This window comes from Halyomorpha halys, unplaced genomic scaffold, assembly GCF_000696795.3.
Source record: "Halyomorpha halys isolate HHAL.00 unplaced genomic scaffold, Hhal_1.1 Scaffold87.1, whole genome shotgun sequence".
NCBI lineage: Eukaryota > Metazoa > Arthropoda > Insecta > Hemiptera > Pentatomidae > Halyomorpha > Halyomorpha halys.
The window spans coordinates 1,265,568-1,285,820 of NW_027115705.1; the positions used below are offsets into that span (position 1 = coordinate 1,265,568).

The 20,253-nt window shown below is 29.0% G+C and overlaps 2 protein-coding genes and 1 long non-coding RNA gene across 3 annotated transcripts; 1 reads left to right on the forward strand and 2 right to left on the reverse strand.

Annotated features, from left to right (window-relative positions):
- Window positions 1-6,816: 6,816 nt before the first annotated feature.
- Window positions 6,817-9,544, reverse strand: LOC136797108 (uncharacterized). The gene is made up of 3 exons (XR_010844936.1): window positions 9,442-9,544; window positions 9,302-9,368; window positions 6,817-6,882 (listed from the first exon to the last, which is right to left on the reverse strand). It is a non-coding gene; the product is annotated as an uncharacterized lncRNA (long non-coding RNA).
- Window positions 9,545-10,028: 484 nt separating this feature from the next.
- On the forward strand, window positions 10,029-12,820 carry LOC106677092 (U6 snRNA-associated Sm-like protein LSm5). The gene is made up of 3 exons (XM_014414783.3): window positions 10,029-10,216; window positions 10,309-10,505; window positions 12,687-12,820. Exons 1-3 carry the CDS (start codon window positions 10,171-10,173, stop codon window positions 12,720-12,722), a joined length of 279 nt encoding a protein of 92 aa, XP_014270269.1. The 5' UTR covers window positions 10,029-10,170; the 3' UTR covers window positions 12,723-12,820.
- A 7-nt stretch (window positions 12,821-12,827) lies between these two features.
- Window positions 12,828-19,644, reverse strand: LOC106677091 (serine/threonine-protein kinase mos). The gene is made up of 5 exons (XM_014414781.2): window positions 19,224-19,644; window positions 17,311-17,536; window positions 16,127-16,298; window positions 15,901-16,050; window positions 12,828-13,115 (listed from the first exon to the last, which is right to left on the reverse strand). The coding sequence occupies exons 1-5, from the start codon at window positions 19,570-19,572 to the stop codon at window positions 12,969-12,971; spliced, it is 1,044 nt and encodes a 347-aa protein (XP_014270267.1). The 5' UTR covers window positions 19,573-19,644; the 3' UTR covers window positions 12,828-12,968.
- Window positions 19,645-20,253: the final 609 nt, after the last annotated feature.

Here is a 20,253-nt window from a genome sequence, read left to right on the forward strand (position 1 = left end):
TAAAATAAATATAAATAAAAATAAAAAATTAAAATACAACATTAAAGATGAAATTCCAGATTTCAATCGTAGGTTCGTTTCTAGTGAACAAAAGAAAAAATCAACAAAAAAGGTCAACCTTCAATAACTGACATCTTATTTGATATAATAATCATTTTAGAAATAATTATTCCATCAATGATGAAATAACTTCGTTTCGTGAAATAATCATTTTACAAATTAGATACGCGTAAAAATATAAAATAAATTGCTTCAAAAATAATTTTATTAGGTTATTTAACAATTTATTTTTAAAATATAATTTCGAATAAATTTTGCCCAGGTCTGCTATAAATTCGACGTTCAAGGCAGACCATAGTCTTCAACTACATACGTCACTCAATGAATGAGTAAAGTTACAAGATTTGACCAATCGGCCTACACAAAATGATTCATTACTTCAAATATTTATCTATGAACAGGAAAAACAAATCTATCAGGAGAAAAATAATGCTAGAACTGTAATACGCTGTAAGCTGTAAAGAATAATGTATCGGTTGTATTGCAGGTTTTGCATATTTAAAAAAATTAACTAAAAAACAGATTCACGGCAGGACTTAGGAAATCGTAGTTTTAAAACAAATCCATCGTCCAAAAGTTGTTTAAAATGTGTGCCATATGCACTTACTCCATTGTACTATTTTATTGAAATTGAAAAAATTAATTAAATCAACTTTGTACACTATTTCTTAAATATGTTTCTTTCAGTATGTACAAAGCTCCTAAAATGAATCATGAAGGATCATTTTATTTTTAAAAATGAACTTGAAATTTGCCAGATCAGTCTTGATGAAATCCTCCTACATACGCTTCGGTCAACCCATCGGAGGTTTACCCGTGGGTTCAGTGTTTATTAACATTTTAGGGATCCGTTTCTTACTGTTCCCTACAACCTTACACGCCCGTCTTATTCGTTATCGTATTATGATCACTTTTATTATATTTACCGAGTTCGGTTCTATCAATTCAACTAAATTCTCCGGTTAACTTATCATTTTCCAGTACGAATAGTTTGCGTAATACATTATTTTCAAAAAAATCCTTAATAGAGTTTACCAACGTAGTTGTATTTAGTTTTATGGTTTCGCTACTACGCCTTACTCAAATATGTTTTAGTTCACAAAATACCACAAACAGCGATGGATCTTTTGAATTAATTACACGTCTAAAATTATAAGAGATGAATTTATACAAGGGCCTATCCAGGATCAAAACCAGGGGTGGGCAAGCCATAGTCAATCATTTTGTGACATTTCAGCACGAAAAATACGAATGAAACCAAAATTTTGAGAAAATTATATATAATTATAGAAAAAAAATTTTTACTAAATTAATATATTTTTTTTTTCACTTCTAGGGGAGAGAGCAGCTGCCCTCTCAGGATACGTCCGTGCATTTATACATTAATTTTCAGACTAATTACAGAAAAAAATAAAATAAATAATATGAATACTTTACACAGTCGACTACACTTTTAAATGTACTCATCATCATTCCAAGTGGCGTATCTGACAATGTCAAAAACCATTTAGATTATAGTTGCAGATTTAAAATAACGCCTATTTTAAAAACTGACACATATCAATTGATCATCAGTATTTTAACAACAAGGAGGGAACAATAAATACCCTTAGCTTATTGTTCTTTCATGAACAATTATTGTCTGAGCTAATTGCAAAGATAAAAAAATATGAATAATAAATACGGCAACATAAAACATCACAAACTACATTCACGTGTATGACTACTTAACAAATATATCAAAACCACCACTGCTAATTTTAAAAAATCTATTGCTTCTTTTTCGTCAATGTAAATAACGCCATAATTATTAACAACATCAGTCAGCTATGGAATAAAACTATTAAACAACAATCACAATTACTGGTCACCGTTTTCAAGAACCAAGTGATGAGGGCCCCATTAATTTCGACAACTGTATCAATTCACGCGTGATTATCAAATATATGAGAGCACTTGGGAGTGAGTGGGGACTAAACCAATATTTGGACATCATTAGTGGACCAACACTCCAAGGCATATTCACTCAATTGAATTTTTATTTCTCTCTTTCTCATTCTTCAAGTGATATATGAACATTGTTGGATAGAAATAAATCGATAAATAAAATGTTAATCAGAAAGCATAAATTTACGGAATAGGCCTAAACATTACATATCGCTGCTTTGCTTTAATAATAGCTAATCAGAAAAAATATATAATGTTTTTAATTATATGTATTCAAAGGTAGTACAATAAATAGTAGTTTTTTTTTGTGGGAGTAATGAATAATGACGACAGTAAATGCCCCATTTTGGCCTCAAATTGATGAAAATTTTATCAAATTAAAAAAATAATGGAACAAGGTTTTCTGTACGGTGTATAGTACTGGAGTTATTTAGTAGTAACTGAAAAAAAAAAAAAAAATGGTCACCTTAAAACGTGTATTTCCGTCAATAACTGTAATTCGAAATTTTGGACGATCGCAATACTATGTATTTCATATAGGTAATATACACTCGTTCTTGAGCTTAAGAGTTCACACTCAACTCGCACAAACACGCGCGCACACATTTGGGAGACTTATTTGGTCTCAGGGGACCCTAAAACGTCTATTTTCGATGTAATTCGAAATTTGTCACTTTGGAGTTCTTCCTCTTATTTTTCTCCAAGTTCTTCTTTGATATTTTTATATTATAATTTGTATGTTAGTTAAAGTAAAAAAAGATGGGAAAAAATACAGAATTGTTTGGCAAAACTTTATATTTTGATATATTTGCCAATTCGTGTATAAACACAATTGTTTGGAGCTTGAAGGTGCATATTTTTTTTTATCTTTAACTAAAAGATTTTAATAAAGAAATTAAATCTATACCTCTACAACTCATGAAAGTCAGGGGTGCAGTATTTTGTAAGAAATAACTGTTACTAGACAAACGGTTGTGCAAGGAGGTGATTTGGTCAGAATCATGCTCGACTACCACATTTTTTCCTGGACCATTGGAGATTAGATTCCAGATGACAATCCTAGATTGTTTTAATGAAAAACACAGTTAAAAAAACAACAAAATAACGGTTGATTTTCATTTATTGAACTTTTATCAATTGAATTCTTAAAATTTGGGTTTTAGTTTTTTTTGTTTACTTACTTTAGAAGTGATGATATTTAATATTAGTTTAAACTCCATAAGGAAGTACATCTTTTCCTTCCAATTTGAAATTTTGAATTGAGAAATTGGATTGAAATCTTAACCCAATTGAGTGTACCCAGTTTATGAGGCTGGGAATCCACAGAGCTGACTCAATACTTTCATAACAAAGATAAAAAGACTAATTATAAATATTATTCTCTTGACATTGATTTCATATTTATTTTAAACTAAAACATTAATCTAATTAAATAGTAATTTAAAATATACACAGATTGGTGTTAAATAAAGAGAGGAGATATAAATAGTATCAATACCAAGTAACTTAACATACAAATGGAAATATTTCAAACAGCCCCTGCTGTTCAATATTCATTGAAATAATGGGATGGTCATAATAAGTTAAGACAAAAGCTTAGTTGTGCATTATTTTTAAGAATGAATCTATGACAAAAATTAAAAGGTTTAGCAATATTTTGCATAAAAAAATATGTATATGCAATTTTTTATTTAACAATCTACTATAAACTTACTTTCAAATTTCAATGCATAAAATTTTATCTTTTAATAAAATAATATGGTTATAGGTTGCTATGTCCATTAACTTGTAAACCCGTTCTTGAAAAATCTCGATCTAAAACCCCAAATTCTATACCAAAATTCATAATTATACATAGTCAACCACTTGTATTTATTCATTTTATTGTAATCTATATAAATAGTTCTAGAATATTTTAATAAAAACAATCTACTAATTAACTGCTTTACCAAACGCTCTATGGTTACTAAATGCTCCTATTCTAAAGTAATGCCTGAGAGCAGAATTCCATGAGGTGGTAACGATAAATAGAACGTGAATTGAAAGTATACAAAAGGGACAAAATATCAATAATATAAGTAATAAAATAATATTAATTCTGGATATCTATTATTTGTATATCTAATAATTGATTGAAATAGAATCATTCATGATCTCATGTTCATCAATATTTACAATAAACAAACTAAAATTAATAGTCGAACTCACAAATATTTGAAGCGTAAATTTGACCTTTTTTATATTTTCGAGTGAAAGCTTATTTAAAATTTGATCTTATCCTGTAATTTCTTATTTATTAACTCTCATTGTTTTGTTTTTTCATATCACTTACATTCTATATCACTTTTTGGTATCAATTAAAATATTTTTTTAAACCTAAATTAAACAGAAATTCCAAACTAAAACCAGAAACAACTGTTCTTATATTTAAAACAATCCTCAGGCCACTGCTGATGTACGGCTGTGAAGTCTGGGAAGCGGCATCCTTCACGAAAAGGAAAAAACTACAATATTTTCAAAATAAAGTCCTAAGAATCCCAGTTAATGCTCCTTGGTTCATAAGAAATAGCCAATTGCATCGCGAATTACAAATGGAGTCAATAGAGAATTATATCAAAAAACAGTTCATGAAGTTCCACTCCCAGTTGCCAACAGTTAAAGGAGCAGTGCCCTACAACCTGGGAAACCCAACCTCAACCCGAAGACTGAAGCCCAGACTGCTGCAAGACATTCTTTTATAAATTTTTAATAAATATAAAATTAATTCATAGTCACACTACCTCTATTTACTTATTATAATTTTTTTAAATTTATTTTTTTATTATTATTTTATTTCCCTCTTTCCTTCTCTCTTCCCTTTTTCAAATTAACTTGTTTCTTTTTACTATTTGAAGACAATTGTTTGTTTTATTTAAGTGTACCAATATCATTATTTTTTGTTATTAATTTTACTTTCCTCTTTTATTAAGAAGCATTATTCTTATCTATTTATTTTATTATTATGTTTTTTCTTTTAATAAGAACATTTTATATAGTTAGGGGTGTCATTTGTATGACTATACCCCCTCATAATCAACTGTTAAAAAAATATATATAATATAAGTTATATCAACCATGTAAGGCCCACCATGCCGATCTGGTATAAAAATAAAAAAAAATAAAATAAACCTAAATTAGACATTTTACTCATAATTTTTAAAGATTTGTAATTGGCACTTACATCTGTGGAGATGACCTGCAGCATTGTTTAAAATATAAGAGTAATGAGGGTAATATATGAGTAATGAATAATATTCATGCTTGTGTAAGCAGTATGTATCAGTCGAGTATATTCCTTCTAACACTGAATACAAAAAGTCCTTTTAATTTTAAGCTTGAATCTATGAAGAGTTGAATAGCAAAATGGGAACGTATATGAACTAAACATTGAAAGATGTTAATTATCATAATATTCATAATAAATACTATAGATAAAGAGATCCAGAGCTCATATTAAAAACCAAAAATGATTAATAAAAAGGTAAATCTAATTGTATGTTAACCCAGACACCCTAACATAGAACAAAATGACAAATGTTTTTGATTGGATTCACAGATTAATATTCAAATAGAGGGCCAGACAGCAGAGTGGGTTGGGATGTGAGTCCCAGAACGCTTTGTCTGAAGGTTGTAGGTTCGATTCCCAACTGGGTCAGTCAATACTTATTTCAGAGAGTGCCTGAGAAATGAATTGTGACAATAGGTGCTTAATAAAGGACTCGAATCAAGAAAAAAATTCAAAAAATGTTATAAGACTAGAAAATTAGTAAGTATTGTGTTAAATGTTAATGTAATATTTTAAATTAAATTAAATGTAAATATAACAAGAACTGATGCCAACATTGAAAAACAATCAAATTTATTTTACCAAATAAATCTGCTTGATTGAAGAAAATAAATGCGAAAGGTACACTGGAAAAGATGATGTAAAATATGAAGTTCTAGCATCCAATAAATATATTTTTTAATTTACATTTATAAATATGATCAATTAAGAACATCACACTAAAATGGTGGGGTGCACGTCAAATGAAACATAAAGTCCTTTTTAATTTAACATAAAGACATGTTTGACACTATGGTCCTAGGAAGTAACCAAGATGACATGGAAAGATTCGCATAGACTCTATTAAGAGAAGCAGAGGAAATGGGATTGTAGGTCAATGAAGACAAAACAAAATATATGATTGTAAGCTGAAAAACTCACTCTTACGACATGGTCAGCGGGGACAGCAAATCGTTTTCGAAAGTAGACGGATTCAAATACCTCGGCTCCACAATAACATCAATTAATGATCAATAGACCAAGATGGACCAGCATATAACAAGCGTGAACAGAGTCTTCTTCTTTCTGTCAAGAATATTGAAATCCCGAAAAATCTGAAACTAAGGGTGTACAATGTCATGATATAGTCAGCTCTGATGTAAGGCTGCGAGACCTGGGCTCTAATAGGCACCCTAGAAAGAAGAATAGAGAGATTTGAACCAAAAGTCCTCCGTACAATCGCAGGAGCGATCTGGGATCAGAGTCTAAATACATGGAGAAGAACTAATAGTGAAGTGCTTGCAGAGACTGGTCAGTCAATATCTCATGATATGAATGCAAGGAGGTTAAGATGGATGGGAAATGTGGCTCAAAGCAATCCATAAGAACCCCTCTGTCCAACAATAAATGGTAGGCAAAAGACCATAGGGGAGGCCAAGAACCAGATGGATAGACAGAATCAACAAGGATGAAAAGAGCTGCATGCAGCAAACTGGAAAGCAGTAGGCCAAGATAGGCAGGCATGTAGAAGGCTGGTTCAGGTGGCCAAAGATCTACAAGGTCTGCAGAGCCTATAAAAAAAAAATCAATTACCATTACCTAGTTTTCAGCTATAAATCACTGTGAATAAAAGTGTGTATTTTTTATAATATTATATTCATCTATAATTACAATGAAATAAGTGTTGGAATTAAGTAGCCACTTTTTATCCCAAAGAAAGAATAAAATTATGATAAATGTTTTTTGACCAACAATATCCAAATAAATTGGTGGTGTTAGATAAAATTATTAAAAGATATATAATCAGAAGTTCAAACATTCTTGCTATTGTTCATCCAATCAAGTTAAAAAAATTGTAACATGGAGACAACTCTGCAAGTACTAGAAACTATGAATTAGAAAAGACAATATATTATAATCACAACAATTTAATGACAGCATATAAGATGCCAATAAAAAAAAAAAAAAAAAATTAAAAAAAAAAAGTGACTAATAAAGTTAAGGTATTTCTCCATATGCTGATGTATTGAAGTAAGGATTGAGGAACACGAATTACTGCAATTTAGGTTAAATATCTAGGCAAAATGGCAAGTAAAACCAGAAATCTATGTCAGGAAATGAACCTAACATTCTACCTTCATTAATTCTTAAAATATCGATTTTAAATTTTCGTTTACTTTAGTTCTGATATATACTATTATTATTATTTTTAACTCCATAAATAAGTACATCTTTTCCTTTTTAGTTGTAATCATGATTCAAGAAATTTGATTAAAATATTTAATTTGAAATAGATAGAGATAAGATCCAGTGAGTAGAAAAGGAGTATGAAATAATGAGAAGTACATAATATGTGCTATAGTCTATGTTCTGGATTAATGCTCTGGATATTCTCTCAATCTATTTCAAATTGGAAAGAAAAGATGTACTTGCTAATGGAGTTTAAATAAATAGCATCACTTCTAAAGAAAGTAAACAAAAAAACTAAAACCCATATTTTAAGAATTCAATTAATAAAGGTTCAATAAATGAAAAACAACCATTATTTTGTTGTTTTTTAACTGTGTTTTTCATTAAAACAACCTAGGATAGTCATCTGGAATCTAATCTCCAATGCTCCAGGAAAAAATGTGGTAGTCGAGGTGATTCTGACCAAATCAGCTCCTTGCATAACCGTTGGTCTAGTAACAGTGCTTCCTTACTAACTACTACACCCCTGCCCCTCATGGGTTGAAGTGGTACAGATTTATTTATTTTCTCATAAAAACCCAACCTCTGCTTATTACTAGAAATTTTAAGTCTATGCACAGAGCCGGATTTAGCTCAAGGAGTGCAAAAAAACAAACAAACAAATTGTTTAAAATGAGTCAAGAAAAGTCATTATTTTTCTAAGCGATCTTATTATGTTATAAACTGATAATTGTCTTCATAAAGATTATTTTCCTGGGGGAAATAGCTTCATCGACCCCCTCCTCCTGGTGTTAAACAGAGGGGGCAGCAAATACTCTTGGGTAAAAGAGGGTCTGAACATTAAATCCAGCCAGGTGCGTGCATGTAACCAACCTCATTAATGTTATATAAGAAGATGGTCAGGGTTGCGGTCAAAAGTGAAACAAAAATAGTTTACAACTATTTATTTTCCAATTTTCCAATTATTTATTTTTGTTTCACTTTTGACCGCAACCCTGACCATCTTCTTATATATCAATTTTTACGGTCAACTATATATACATATATACTCATTAATGTTAATTTCTTTTTTTTTAGATTAAATGCATTTTATATTATAAGATTATTATATTATATGGTTATTGAAAGAAATATGATACATAAATACCAGTATGCATTCAAGTATGAGCGATTTAGCGATACATTTATTTTCGGTACAAACAAATAAGTTTTACTTATTTGCGTACCATTACTGACCGCACCCCCAACCATTTACTCTTCATATCCATTTATTTTGTTTGTTTATAAAGCATTAGTGTGTTTTTCCTTGTTCCCTGGTTTATAATGCCTCCCAAATGGAAACTTGCAACATGTACCTCCCTTTCTGGATACCACTGAATATAACAAATAAAGCGAACCCGAAGGTTCGATTGTTGTCAACAAACATCTACACAATGACAACTGTCCATACCCAAATTCACCAGATCAGTCTTGATGCAATCCTCCTACCTTTGTTTTGATCTACACCTCGGCATTAACCCTTCAGACCACTGCACGTATCTATGTATAATAACGGTGCATAGCTTTGTATAAATATATATAGATCAGTATATAATCTATGTTATTAATGTGAATTTATATAAATGATATGTTATTAATTACTTGAACCCATAAAATTTTTGGATTAAAAAGTACATTGCATAAAATATTAATATTATGTAATGAAAGTTTAGTAAATTAGATCAATAAATAAATGAAAAAAGATAAGAACTATTGGACTTAAATAATATGTTAATATCTGAAATTAAATATAAGACTTACTTTGAAATCTGCACTCTGATTTCTTGAATTTCAGACAGATACAAATTTCTTTCTCAATAATTAAATCCTAAAACAAATTGACATAAATAACAAATCTTAAAATAAGTGTGAGTAAATTTGATATTTGATAAAATACTTACCCCACACTCTTTAAATATAAATAGTGATTTCTCCATGAATAGTAACTTTTAGAACGCTTCTTTTTCAACCGAAAAAAATGGCGGAAACATTGAATTTGATCTAATTAGGGCGGATGAGTTTTTTCACAAGTTTCAATTTAAAATTTATCATGACATTTTTGTTTTAATAGAATAAATTGTTATAAAACGCTGTTTGGTTTTCAGAAAAAAATTAAATAAATAAATATTTGCTTTAAATTTCGTTATCTTTACAGACTAATTCAGACTTAAATTAAAAAAAAAAAAAAAAAAATATATATATATTTCTTTATACTTACGGTTTTTTAAATTGTTATGTTACAAAACATTTAATTTATTTATTTTATAAATGCATCTACTTATAGTGAGTCATTAACATGACAAAATATTTAATTAGTATAAACAGTATTGCAAAGCACAGGTACTGCTACAATTTTCACAACAAAAAAAAATATAATAGGTTTATGTATATCTTAAAAAATTAAAAATTATTTTCAGTTTTTCAAATTAAAATTTTTTTCCAATAATTTGAAAGAATATATCATGAATGTCAAAAGTATCAATACTGCAAAATCGACGCGGTTAAGAGAGGTTTTTTTCAGCCAGGTTCTTGTTTATCAACAGTTTATCATTTAGAACTATATTGGTCTGTGAATTTGTGCATTTTGTACAATCCATTTGTATTTGTTGACTTTTAGAGAATAATATAGAATGTCGGCCTCAGTAATTACGAACCCATCAACAATCTTACCTCTGGGTAAGTTTCCATGGATTAAGTTCTTTTTTCCTGGTATTATGAGGTTTGTTTCAATAAAATAATCAATTTAATTTAATTACTCTCATTTTCAGAACTGGTTGACAAGTGTATTGGTTCAAGAATACACATAATTATGAAAAATGACAAAGAAATCGTTGGAACATTATTAGGATTTGATGATTTTGTCAATATGCTTTTGGAGGATGTAACTGAATATGAAACAACACCTGAAGGGAAGCGTATAACAAAATTGGACCAAATTCTTCTAAATGGAAACAACATAACAATGGTTAATCATTAGTTCTTATATTTAACAATTTTTGAATAAACATGCTAGTCCATTTAACCCTTAACTGTAATGTCCTGTGAAGCAAATAGTTATTAAAAGTTACATCTGCTATTCTGGCATTTGCTAAATATTGTAGCCTAATCAAAAGGACAGGAATCAATTCAGATCAGCCTTCAAACATGGGCCAATTAACATAGTATTAATTTTGAATTTCATTTCAACTGCCTATGCTCGAATAGATATAGGTTTCTGGTCTATCAATAAATATTGGTGTTTTCAGAATTTTGCTTTTGTGACAAAAAGGCCAAGCACAGTCTCTGGTAACTGGCTTTCAGTTTTGCTTCTGTCGGTTTCCTAAAGTCTGTTCCTGTGGAAACATTTGTTATCAAACACAACAATTGGTATCTCACAGTATAGTATTGTCCACATTGGTCCCTATATGAAAAAGGTTACTTACGTATTAATGCCACCATAACAAAAATTTTGCTATTGCGCCAATCTACACCTAAAATTTTTACAACAAATTATAGAATCAAAAACTGTATGTAAAATCAAAACACCTTAAAATTTAAAACCTTTTATTGATGTAAAGTAGTCTTATTAGATTTCGGTGAAAATGGGCTGATATGGAATTTAATATAGATTCAAAACAGTCTCTATTTCTTTCACCTGATGATGTCGCCTTATGAACACTGATAAATAAGATTTCAAATGATGTCTCTTGTCCCTGCATTTAGCATTATCCTACTTTCTCTCAACTGTTTGTGTATGAATCTTAAAGCTGAACAAAATGAAATTTTGCTTATATCAAATCAGGTGTCTTTTCTAAGTCCCACTTGCTGATCACACTGTCTTAAATTATATTTCGAAAAAGTTATGTTTACCAAAATATAGTTTCATGTCATGGGAATGCTACGTGTACATTTTTTAGATAAAATATTCTGCTCCTAAAGAAATAAAATTGCATCTTGTTGACAAATCCCAAATACGCATTTCTGTAGCACTAAAAAATGGGATCAAAAGTCAGCAAGCAACAAGGAAACTAAAGATAACTTTGTGTGAGTATGAACAAGAAGATTCAGTCTGCACCAAAAAAATTCTGAAGAATCGAGTTAGTAATCAGTATGAGTTACAAGATCTTAACAGGCTGGATAACGTTTATCTGAGGCTTATTGTGATCTGCAGCAATGGTCTGATCCCAGTTTCTCTTATAGAAGCAAGTGACAGGTTGGGCCTCTTGGTAGCTGATACTAATGAAACCCAGAAATTGTTGACGTTGGATGCCGCAAATCTAGTTAAGAGATTCAATAAGACTATAAAACTGACCTGAAGTCAATGGAGTTAAATTTCTCACTCCAGGAAGGAATTAAAGATCAGCCTTAACACAATGTTCCTTACTGGTTGGGGTCTACTCTTTGGGCATTTACTATTCACAACAGCACTAATTATTTTTTTAGGGATGTAATCATTCCAGAGTACGACTCAACATACCCATTTCAGCAGTTGTGATATAATTGCTACAATTACATCAAATTGCATACCCCTCCTTTCCATGTTCTGTAGCCTCCTGAATTCTCCATTGGAGTATTTTTTCTTGGTCGTATTATTCTGCTAAGTACCTTATCATCAAAGACATTTTTAAGACAATAAAAATAACTTAAGGACCTTTAGGCATTATTGTTTTTTAAAATAAGTGACTATGTTTTGATCCCCAAAACAACAGTTGGTTTTAAATTTATTTAACTATCCACTTGTATAAATTAATTTAACCTCGTGATTTTGAAAAATAATTTGTCGATAAGTTACTAAAACATATTAAATGAATATCTACTTTAATTAATTTTTTCAAATTTTAACAACTATTATGACTGGCATAGGTAAGATGATGTATGCAGTTTCTATGGATATATCCTTGGTGCATGCTAGTTTTCTCGGTCAGACTATTGTTACTAACTGTCTGACTCAGAAAACAAGTGTGCACCTTAGAAGCACCCTATTGATCTATCATTAATAGATATTAGATACTATTTCATCGATAGATGTCATAGTTCAATCTTTATTTTATTCATATATTAAACTTAACTTTTGTTCAGAAAGCTAAGTTTAAAACTTACCTATTGTTTCTATTAAATTTTCATTATATTTAGAGTAACTTGTTGATAATTGTCTTTGTTTTTTTAGCTTGTTCCTGGTGGTGATATGCCTGGTGAAACATAATTTCCAATAACATACTTTCATTGGAAAGAAAACTTTAATATGTATATATGCTTAAGGTTGTAAAATAAAACAGTTTTTATTTTATTTTTTTCAAAAAACATGTTCTTTAATTTATATTATTCACATCCCTGATTAAATCATAAAATTGATTCACTTATAGTTATACACATTTAAATTACAGATTTATTTTATAAATCTCTTCAGATTTAATAAAAAGAACTTTTTAGTTCTGGCTTAATGTTTTTTTTAAATCATCAATTGTAAATTGTTTGTAACAGAAGACATAGGAGGTCGTTGTGTTGGTTCCTCGTTCCAGCACTTTTCATAAAGCTTTACATATCCTTTAGTTTCACATTTACATAGTGTTTTAGGCCGCTCCTTATTTGCCACAACCTGTGAAAGAATAATATAATTCAAAATGGTAGAATCTAGTTTTATTATTCAATTGAAAATTTGATCATAATAAGAAGATCTGGTTAAAACTTTTATTAGTTCAAAAATACTCTATGTTTAGCTATTTTATTCAGATATAAGCCGAGAAAGAAAAAATAAACCACAATCAGTGCTGACTGATGTGATGTGCTATCACAATACAATTAAATTAAATTGGAAAAATAATGACTTCCATGCATAATCAAGTAATGACAAAAGTTATGTAATATTTTAAAGCTAAATTTTCTTAATACAAAAATGAATGCACTTAAGTGATTTGGAACAAGTAATCTCTCTTCTTTATAGGATGTGAATACAATAAGGTTGTCTGCAAAAGCTAGTTAAAAGTTAAGAGACTGGAGCTCAGAAAATTCAGAATCTTATCTCTTCACCATTTGCCCCTGAAGGATGGCTAAAAGATGCTATACCATTTTAAACCTTGTAAAATTGGTTTGAGACGTTTTTGAATTGAAACTTCTTTACTGACATTCTACAGTTAAAAAAACAAAAACATTAAGCGGGAATAAATTGATTTTATAATGGGGGGCAGCAATGGTAAATTCTAACCGGAAATTTTTTTTATTGTAATAGGAGGTTATGAGCTTAACAATCCCAGGAGTGCCAGTCCAATTGAGTGAGCTATTGTTATCCTATTTTCTCCTATTGCAATATACATATTTTCCTGCTTGCGTTGACTTAGGAAATGGCTGTTCTAACAGCCCTCAAAAAAACTAAGCCCTTCAGCCTACACTTTTCCTAATACATGACAAATTTTAATTCTCTCTATAAATGTTAGGATTTTGATGAAGAAATCGTTGAAAGTTTTTTGTTTTGTTTTTTAATATGAGGATTATGAAAGTTAGTTTATTCCAGAAATAGGTCTAGTTTAATAAAAGAGATGATTGTTCAGTCAGAACTATGCCAATTATTGAAATAGCAATAACAGAATAATTTTTGTCTTATGAGTGGGCTGATACTTATACAGGCTTATTATTGTCCTACCAGTCTCACGCAAATGGTGGGGGGAGGGGCAACATTAATCAACTCTAGCAGGAAAATATTTGTATTGTAATATGAGATGAGCTTAACAATTCCAGCAGCACTGGTCCAATTGAGTGAGCTCCATTTATCCTATTTTTTCCTATTACAATATAAATATTTTCCTGCTAGAATCGACTCAATGAAATGGCTCTTCTATTCTAATTATTATTATTATTGTTATTATTATGATGCTATCTAATATTTTATGCCTTGAGCTATCTATAAGAGGAAATGCATGATTATTAATGAGATTTTAATACATTATTTCATTTCCTTAAGTTTCACTTCTGTCAGCCAGTTCCAAGACTGTCAGAATTACTTTTTTTAATGATTATTATTGAATCAGTTATTTATTTCTCACTTTTCCTCAGTGTGTCGCATTAAAATCTATGAAATAATATCGTCCATTTCTCTCAGAATATATTTATTTATTGTGACTTATTAATTGTCAAATGTATGGTGCTTAGGAAAAAAAATACTCTAATCAAATGTGAGTGCATGTATTTTACCCTAATTAAGAATAATGCAGTAGGTGACCTGAAAATGTTTTATATTAATGTTCTTAGAGGTTCATTTATCTGCCCTCACTATAAATTTAAAGTTTTAAAAATAGTTTTTTCTAAGTAAATGCTTTGTCTCTAACATATTAATAAAAAAATGACTAGTGACTGCATTTTTTCTTGCCAACTTTTCTACAATTATATGTAGTGAAACATTTAAAATACAGTGTATCAGATGTCTTAAAGTTGCTGCATTCTTGTCAAACTTAAATAATTCAATTCAACTTTTTTCTTATAATACAGGACGTGTTTAGAAAGAGAAGCAATGTTTCTTTTTATTTTAAATCATCAAAACATTAAGCTGAAATATTTATTTTTTAAATTAAAAAAAAAAATTACTAGATACAAATAGTTTTACACTTTTATTTGTATTATAAATTTTCCTTGCACTGATGACCACAATGTATTGTGTCATTGAGTAAAAACAACCAACCATTACCACTATTTTTTAAAAACTAGCATATCATACATTCACTTCTAAATAACACTGTCCAGTTTTATTTTATATTTATTCCAAAGGATTTGAATTATTTTCTAGGTGAGAACACAGTAACTGTTATTCGCTTAGTAAATATGCAGTAAGTGATATGTGGTTACAGCATTTGTACTAAACAGTAACCAGTTATGTAAACCAGTTCCTGTGAATAAATATTAAATACTATATTTTAAGATATTTAAATTAATAAAATTACTATTTTTAACAGTTTTAAAATAAAGAACAAGTTTTTTTTAATTACAGTGATATAAAAATGACTTTAAAACTGAGCAGAGCAATAATAAGCCTGTATCAGTATCAACCCATTCATAAGACAAAAATTGTTCTGTTATTGCTATTGAAAATAATCAGCGTAGTTTTAATTGACCAATAATCTCTTTTATTGAAGTAGACTGATTTCTTGATTAATCTCACTTTCATAATGCTCATTATTTTAAAAAAAAACCTTCAGTCTTCTTCAAAATCCCAACTTTTATAGAGAGAATTAAAATTTGTTATTCGTTTAGAAATGTTTAGGCTGGAGAGCTTTGTTTGATTAATTAAAATTGTTGTATTCATGTTTTAGTTTTTTTTTTTGCCCCAAAATATAAATTTCATGCTATTACATTTATGAAAAAATAAGAATATAATTTGTAAGATTATAACCTACTTGATAAATGATTATATGTTGTTCCAAACCATTATAGGGGTTTTCTTTATGTAAAATCTGCCATAAAGTGATACCGAATGAATAAACATCACATTTATCAGTTACTTTTTTACCTTGAAATACTTCTGGTGCCAAGTAAGCAACTGTTCCCTAAAACAATAAAATTGATTAATATTGATATAATTTTATTTCTATGAAGTTTTTATAATTAGTTTTTGAATCTTACTTGTATATTTTTCAAAGCTATTGGATTTTTCATGTTGTATGAATTACCGAAATCGCAGAGTTTACTTTGCATCGCTTTCAAATCGAGTAATATATTTTTGGGCTTAACATCCAAGTGTACTATATCAACTTCGTGGCAATACTCCAAAGCTTTGCTAATGCCAATCATGATTCTAAAATGTTGAAAAAAAGTTTGCAGAATATTTTTTTTTTCTAAGATTAAAATTTTCAATGTTTCTTAATTGGTTAATTTTCCTCTACATACTTCATCTTAATGCACTCAATCTCAAAAATGACATTACTTATGATGAAACTATTAATGGTGATCCCCTTATGCTATAAAAAGATGTGCAATAAAGGCCAGGTTTCAAATAATCAGACTCTTAAGTGGTTTAAAAAAAATAGTTTTATGAATAAATCAAAAACGATATCTCTTCTGGAAGATTATAGCCTCTATTTAAAAAATAATATATTTTTATACAAAACAAATCTAACATAATATGGATCTTATGAATATTAGCAAAGACACTACAAATATAATTTTAACCCATTTTATCTCTATATTATAAAACTGGGGCTTATGTATTGGTACTATAACCACTCAATCACTGACTTATTGATCACTATATCTCAAAAATGGCAAAGCCTATGAAGTTGAAATTATTAATGATAATCCCTCTTATACTTTAGATATGGAGTTCGGCTGGGTTTAAAAAAATATTTTCTGAGAGCTAACTAAAAAATAATTATTTTAAATAACTCGAGAAGTATACCTGGAATATTATAGGCACTCATTTTAAAAGATAATTCTTGATGATTCACTCAAATAAAACAAACATCATCTATATCTATCATTAGCAAAGATGGAAATGCGTTTCATCTTTGTTTTGACTTATTTAAAACCAGATACCACTCATTTATTGACTAATTGATCACTGTATTTTAAAAAAAATGCCTATAAAGCCGAAATTAATAAAGGAGGTACTCATTGGGCTGTAGATGAGCTATGTTTAAAAAAATTCAGATTCTAAAATAGAGAGAGGATGATTAAAACTGTCCTTGATGGGACTCCCTATCTGTATTTTATAAAACTGATATGATCTATTTGATGATAGTTGATTATAAAAATTATAACACCTACTTTCTGTTGTTTGGAATAGTGAACCCTAGACAAAAGAATTATACCTTATACTATCTTCAGTGCTTATTTGAATCGCCTCTTCATTCACTGCCTGCAATGTCAAGGGTGACCAAGCCTCCATTACAACTATTCCATACTTCTTACTTGGGTTAAAAATAACTTGTCTTACATCAATAACATTTTTATGAGATAAAATTAAAGCATTACGTTCTCTGTTAATTGTAGATTGGTCAATAGTCATTTTAACGACTTTAACAGCTGCTTTTTCTCCTAAAAATTAATTTTAATTTGGGTATTTTTATAAATAATTATGGTAGTTGTTATATCACAGGATAAAATGAATCAAATATTTTTTTTATTATATATTAATAAAAATAAAGTTTATTATTCTGAAAAAATCCTTACAACTTCCCCACTACACACATAATGATCCTTCATCGATGTTTTTGGCCTCTTTCCCCATCTTCACGACAATCCTTCTGGAATTCCACCATTCTATAAAATATACATCACATTTTGCTTTTTTTTTATATATATAATTGATATAAATTTTTTTTTATATATATAAAATACATAATAGCTATTTTCAGTTTTACCTTAATAGTAGCTACATAGTCCTATATATTCAAATTAAACCTTTGTCATAAATTAGTTGTTTTTTAATGTACACTACTCTATATCACCATCACCATCTGACTGAACTGTCCCTAACTCTCTCTCCATCTCTTTTCCGGATGGATCATCCTGAAGATGGATGAAGAGCCCTGAAATGTTGATGAAGGAACATTATCTGTGTATTGGAGAAGTTGTAGGAAGGATTTGTTCACAATAAAAACTTTCATGGAATAAAAAGATTAACCTTCCAATTGAAAGAAATATGAAATTCAATATTGTGTACGATCTCTAGTTATAAAGAGATATATACTGTTATATAGAGGAAAAAAATGTTACTTTATTTTGCCATATCTATCATCCTATAATAGGTCCCTTATTATATGTATTGAGAAATATACAATCTATTATCACTCTAAAAGTTTTGAATACCCTTCATTAATAAACATTTGACTGGTTTTGAAATATTCTGAGGTTAACAGTCACTCTAAGTTTTTTTAACATATTGAATTTATCATGTTTTGAATAGTTAAATTATTTAAAATTTTCACTTCTGGTCTGTTTTTTAAAACAGTTTGTAAATAAATTGTCAATTTTCAAGGTATACTAACTGATATAATCTAGTTTTACTAATCAATGCAAGTAGGGTTCTGTACAATTCTTCTGAAGAACACAATTTGGATTCCTCCTTTCTGAATAGTTCGAATAGAGAAATGAAATAAATATGTAGAAGCTATTTTGTATTAGATTGAGAATTTGAAATACCAAGTTTCCAAGAAAATAGTCCGGTCCAGTTCGAAGAACCAATTGACCTTGTGAGTACTGAATAACTTAAATTTTAACTCCGAAATTTTGCTGGGCCACTCTCAAATTAATTTATATATGAATAAAAATAGATGTGTGGGATAGTAGTCTCGGTTCTCCCATCGTGCACCATGCACAACAGTGGTTGCATTTCATGTTATTTAGATAAATTCATTTTTTTAAAAAAGTGATTTATCCTTTTTTATCTCACATAAATGTCAGGTGTTATTTTCTTATCATGGATATGAAACAGGCTTGTCTAACTCAACTTTAATTTGATTGAAATTTACTACATAAATCTAAGACATAGATAATATTTACTCTTAAGGAAACTTAGATGCTTATTTGCTCCTTTACTCTAGAAAATTATAACATTTTAATTAAATAAATAATAATTATTTAATTTGATATGAATCAAATTAAAAATACAAATACATTTATAACTTAATATGAATCCAATTAAATTATAAATGTTTTGTACTTTTGTTTATAGTTCTTCAAACTTCAAAATATAAATAAAAATGTATTGAAAAGTTAATACCCCTTAAACAGCTTAGAATCACAGTTCCGAACGTTCCCTTTCCAAGAACATAATACTCTTTCTCATCAATGCCATTGTCAAGAATATCTTTAATACCCGGTTCAAACGATAAAGGATTGCACATTTTCGGAACTTTTGAATTATTGAATGAAGCGCCATCCTTAAACAATTGTCTCCTACAAGGAGAAACACCTTGAAAATGAACTTTAAGGTTGATGTACTCAGAATCTGACGTAGGGACTGATAGTTTGCATTCCCCCTGCTTGACCTTAAAAGGAGACTTGAACCTCATAATTGGTGATCTAGGGCTCAAAGATTTTTTCAATTGTTGGATAATAGGACTAGCCATAGAACTTAACTGGGTGTATTAAACAATATTTCCTGACAGACTGAATTTAGCATAGTTTGAACTTTGAACTGGCTGATAGCATTTAGCAACACTAGCTTTATCCCAAAGAACTTAACAGTGTTGTATATTTATTTATTTTTTAAATTAGTTTATAAATATCTTCAAATTGATTTAGTAAATAAACTGTTGTTTTCCCAATTGCAAATTAACTAAAATTGCGAAGAAGATGCAAAGAAACACCATAGTTAAAATCATCTAAATTAAATGTTATTTGTAAAAAAAATATATTTTCATATCTACTCTTCTTTCCTTGAAAAAAGAACAAATTTATTTCATGTAAGGTTGATGTTTCTAAATAACCAGGTAATTTTAAAAAATTATATTTAATATTCATTAAAACTTAGTTCACCCCACATAAAAAGTTTTTGATGCTTATTCAATCAGTACTTTTGTTTATTTGATTATTAATGATTAACTTATATGTTTTAGCCTATAACCTATAAGTCATTAATAATTATTTTAGTTTGAAATTGAATGATGATACTCCAGAAAACAAAAAATTTTAGTGCTTCCAAAACTCAGACTTAGATTACAATTTAATCTATTAAAAAGGAAACAAGGATCATCTAAATCAATTTTTAAGGTACTAAAAAGTTTCAATTTTAATTTATAAACATAAGT

Coding starts and splice junctions, on each gene's coding strand:
- LOC106677092 (XM_014414783.3), top strand. CDS start 10,171: ATGTCGGCCTCAGTAATTACGAACCCATCAACAATCTTACCTCTGG. Junction 10,217..10,308: donor ATCAACAATCTTACCTCTGG/GTAAGTTTCCAT, acceptor TCTCATTTTCAG/AACTGGTTGACAAGTGTATT. Junction 10,506..12,686: donor ATGGAAACAACATAACAATG/GTTAATCATTAG, acceptor TTGTTTTTTTAG/CTTGTTCCTGGTGGTGATAT.
- LOC106677091 (XM_014414781.2), bottom strand. CDS start 19,572: ATGGCTAGTCCTATTATCCAACAATTGAAAAAATCTTTGAGCCCTAGA. Junction 16,299..17,310: donor AGCACTGAAGATAGTATAAG/GTATAATTCTTT, acceptor TCAACATTTTAG/AATCATGATTGGCATTAGCA. Junction 13,116..15,900: donor AACATATAATCATTTATCAA/GTAGGTTATAAT, acceptor ATTCTTTCACAG/GTTGTGGCAAATAAGGAGCG.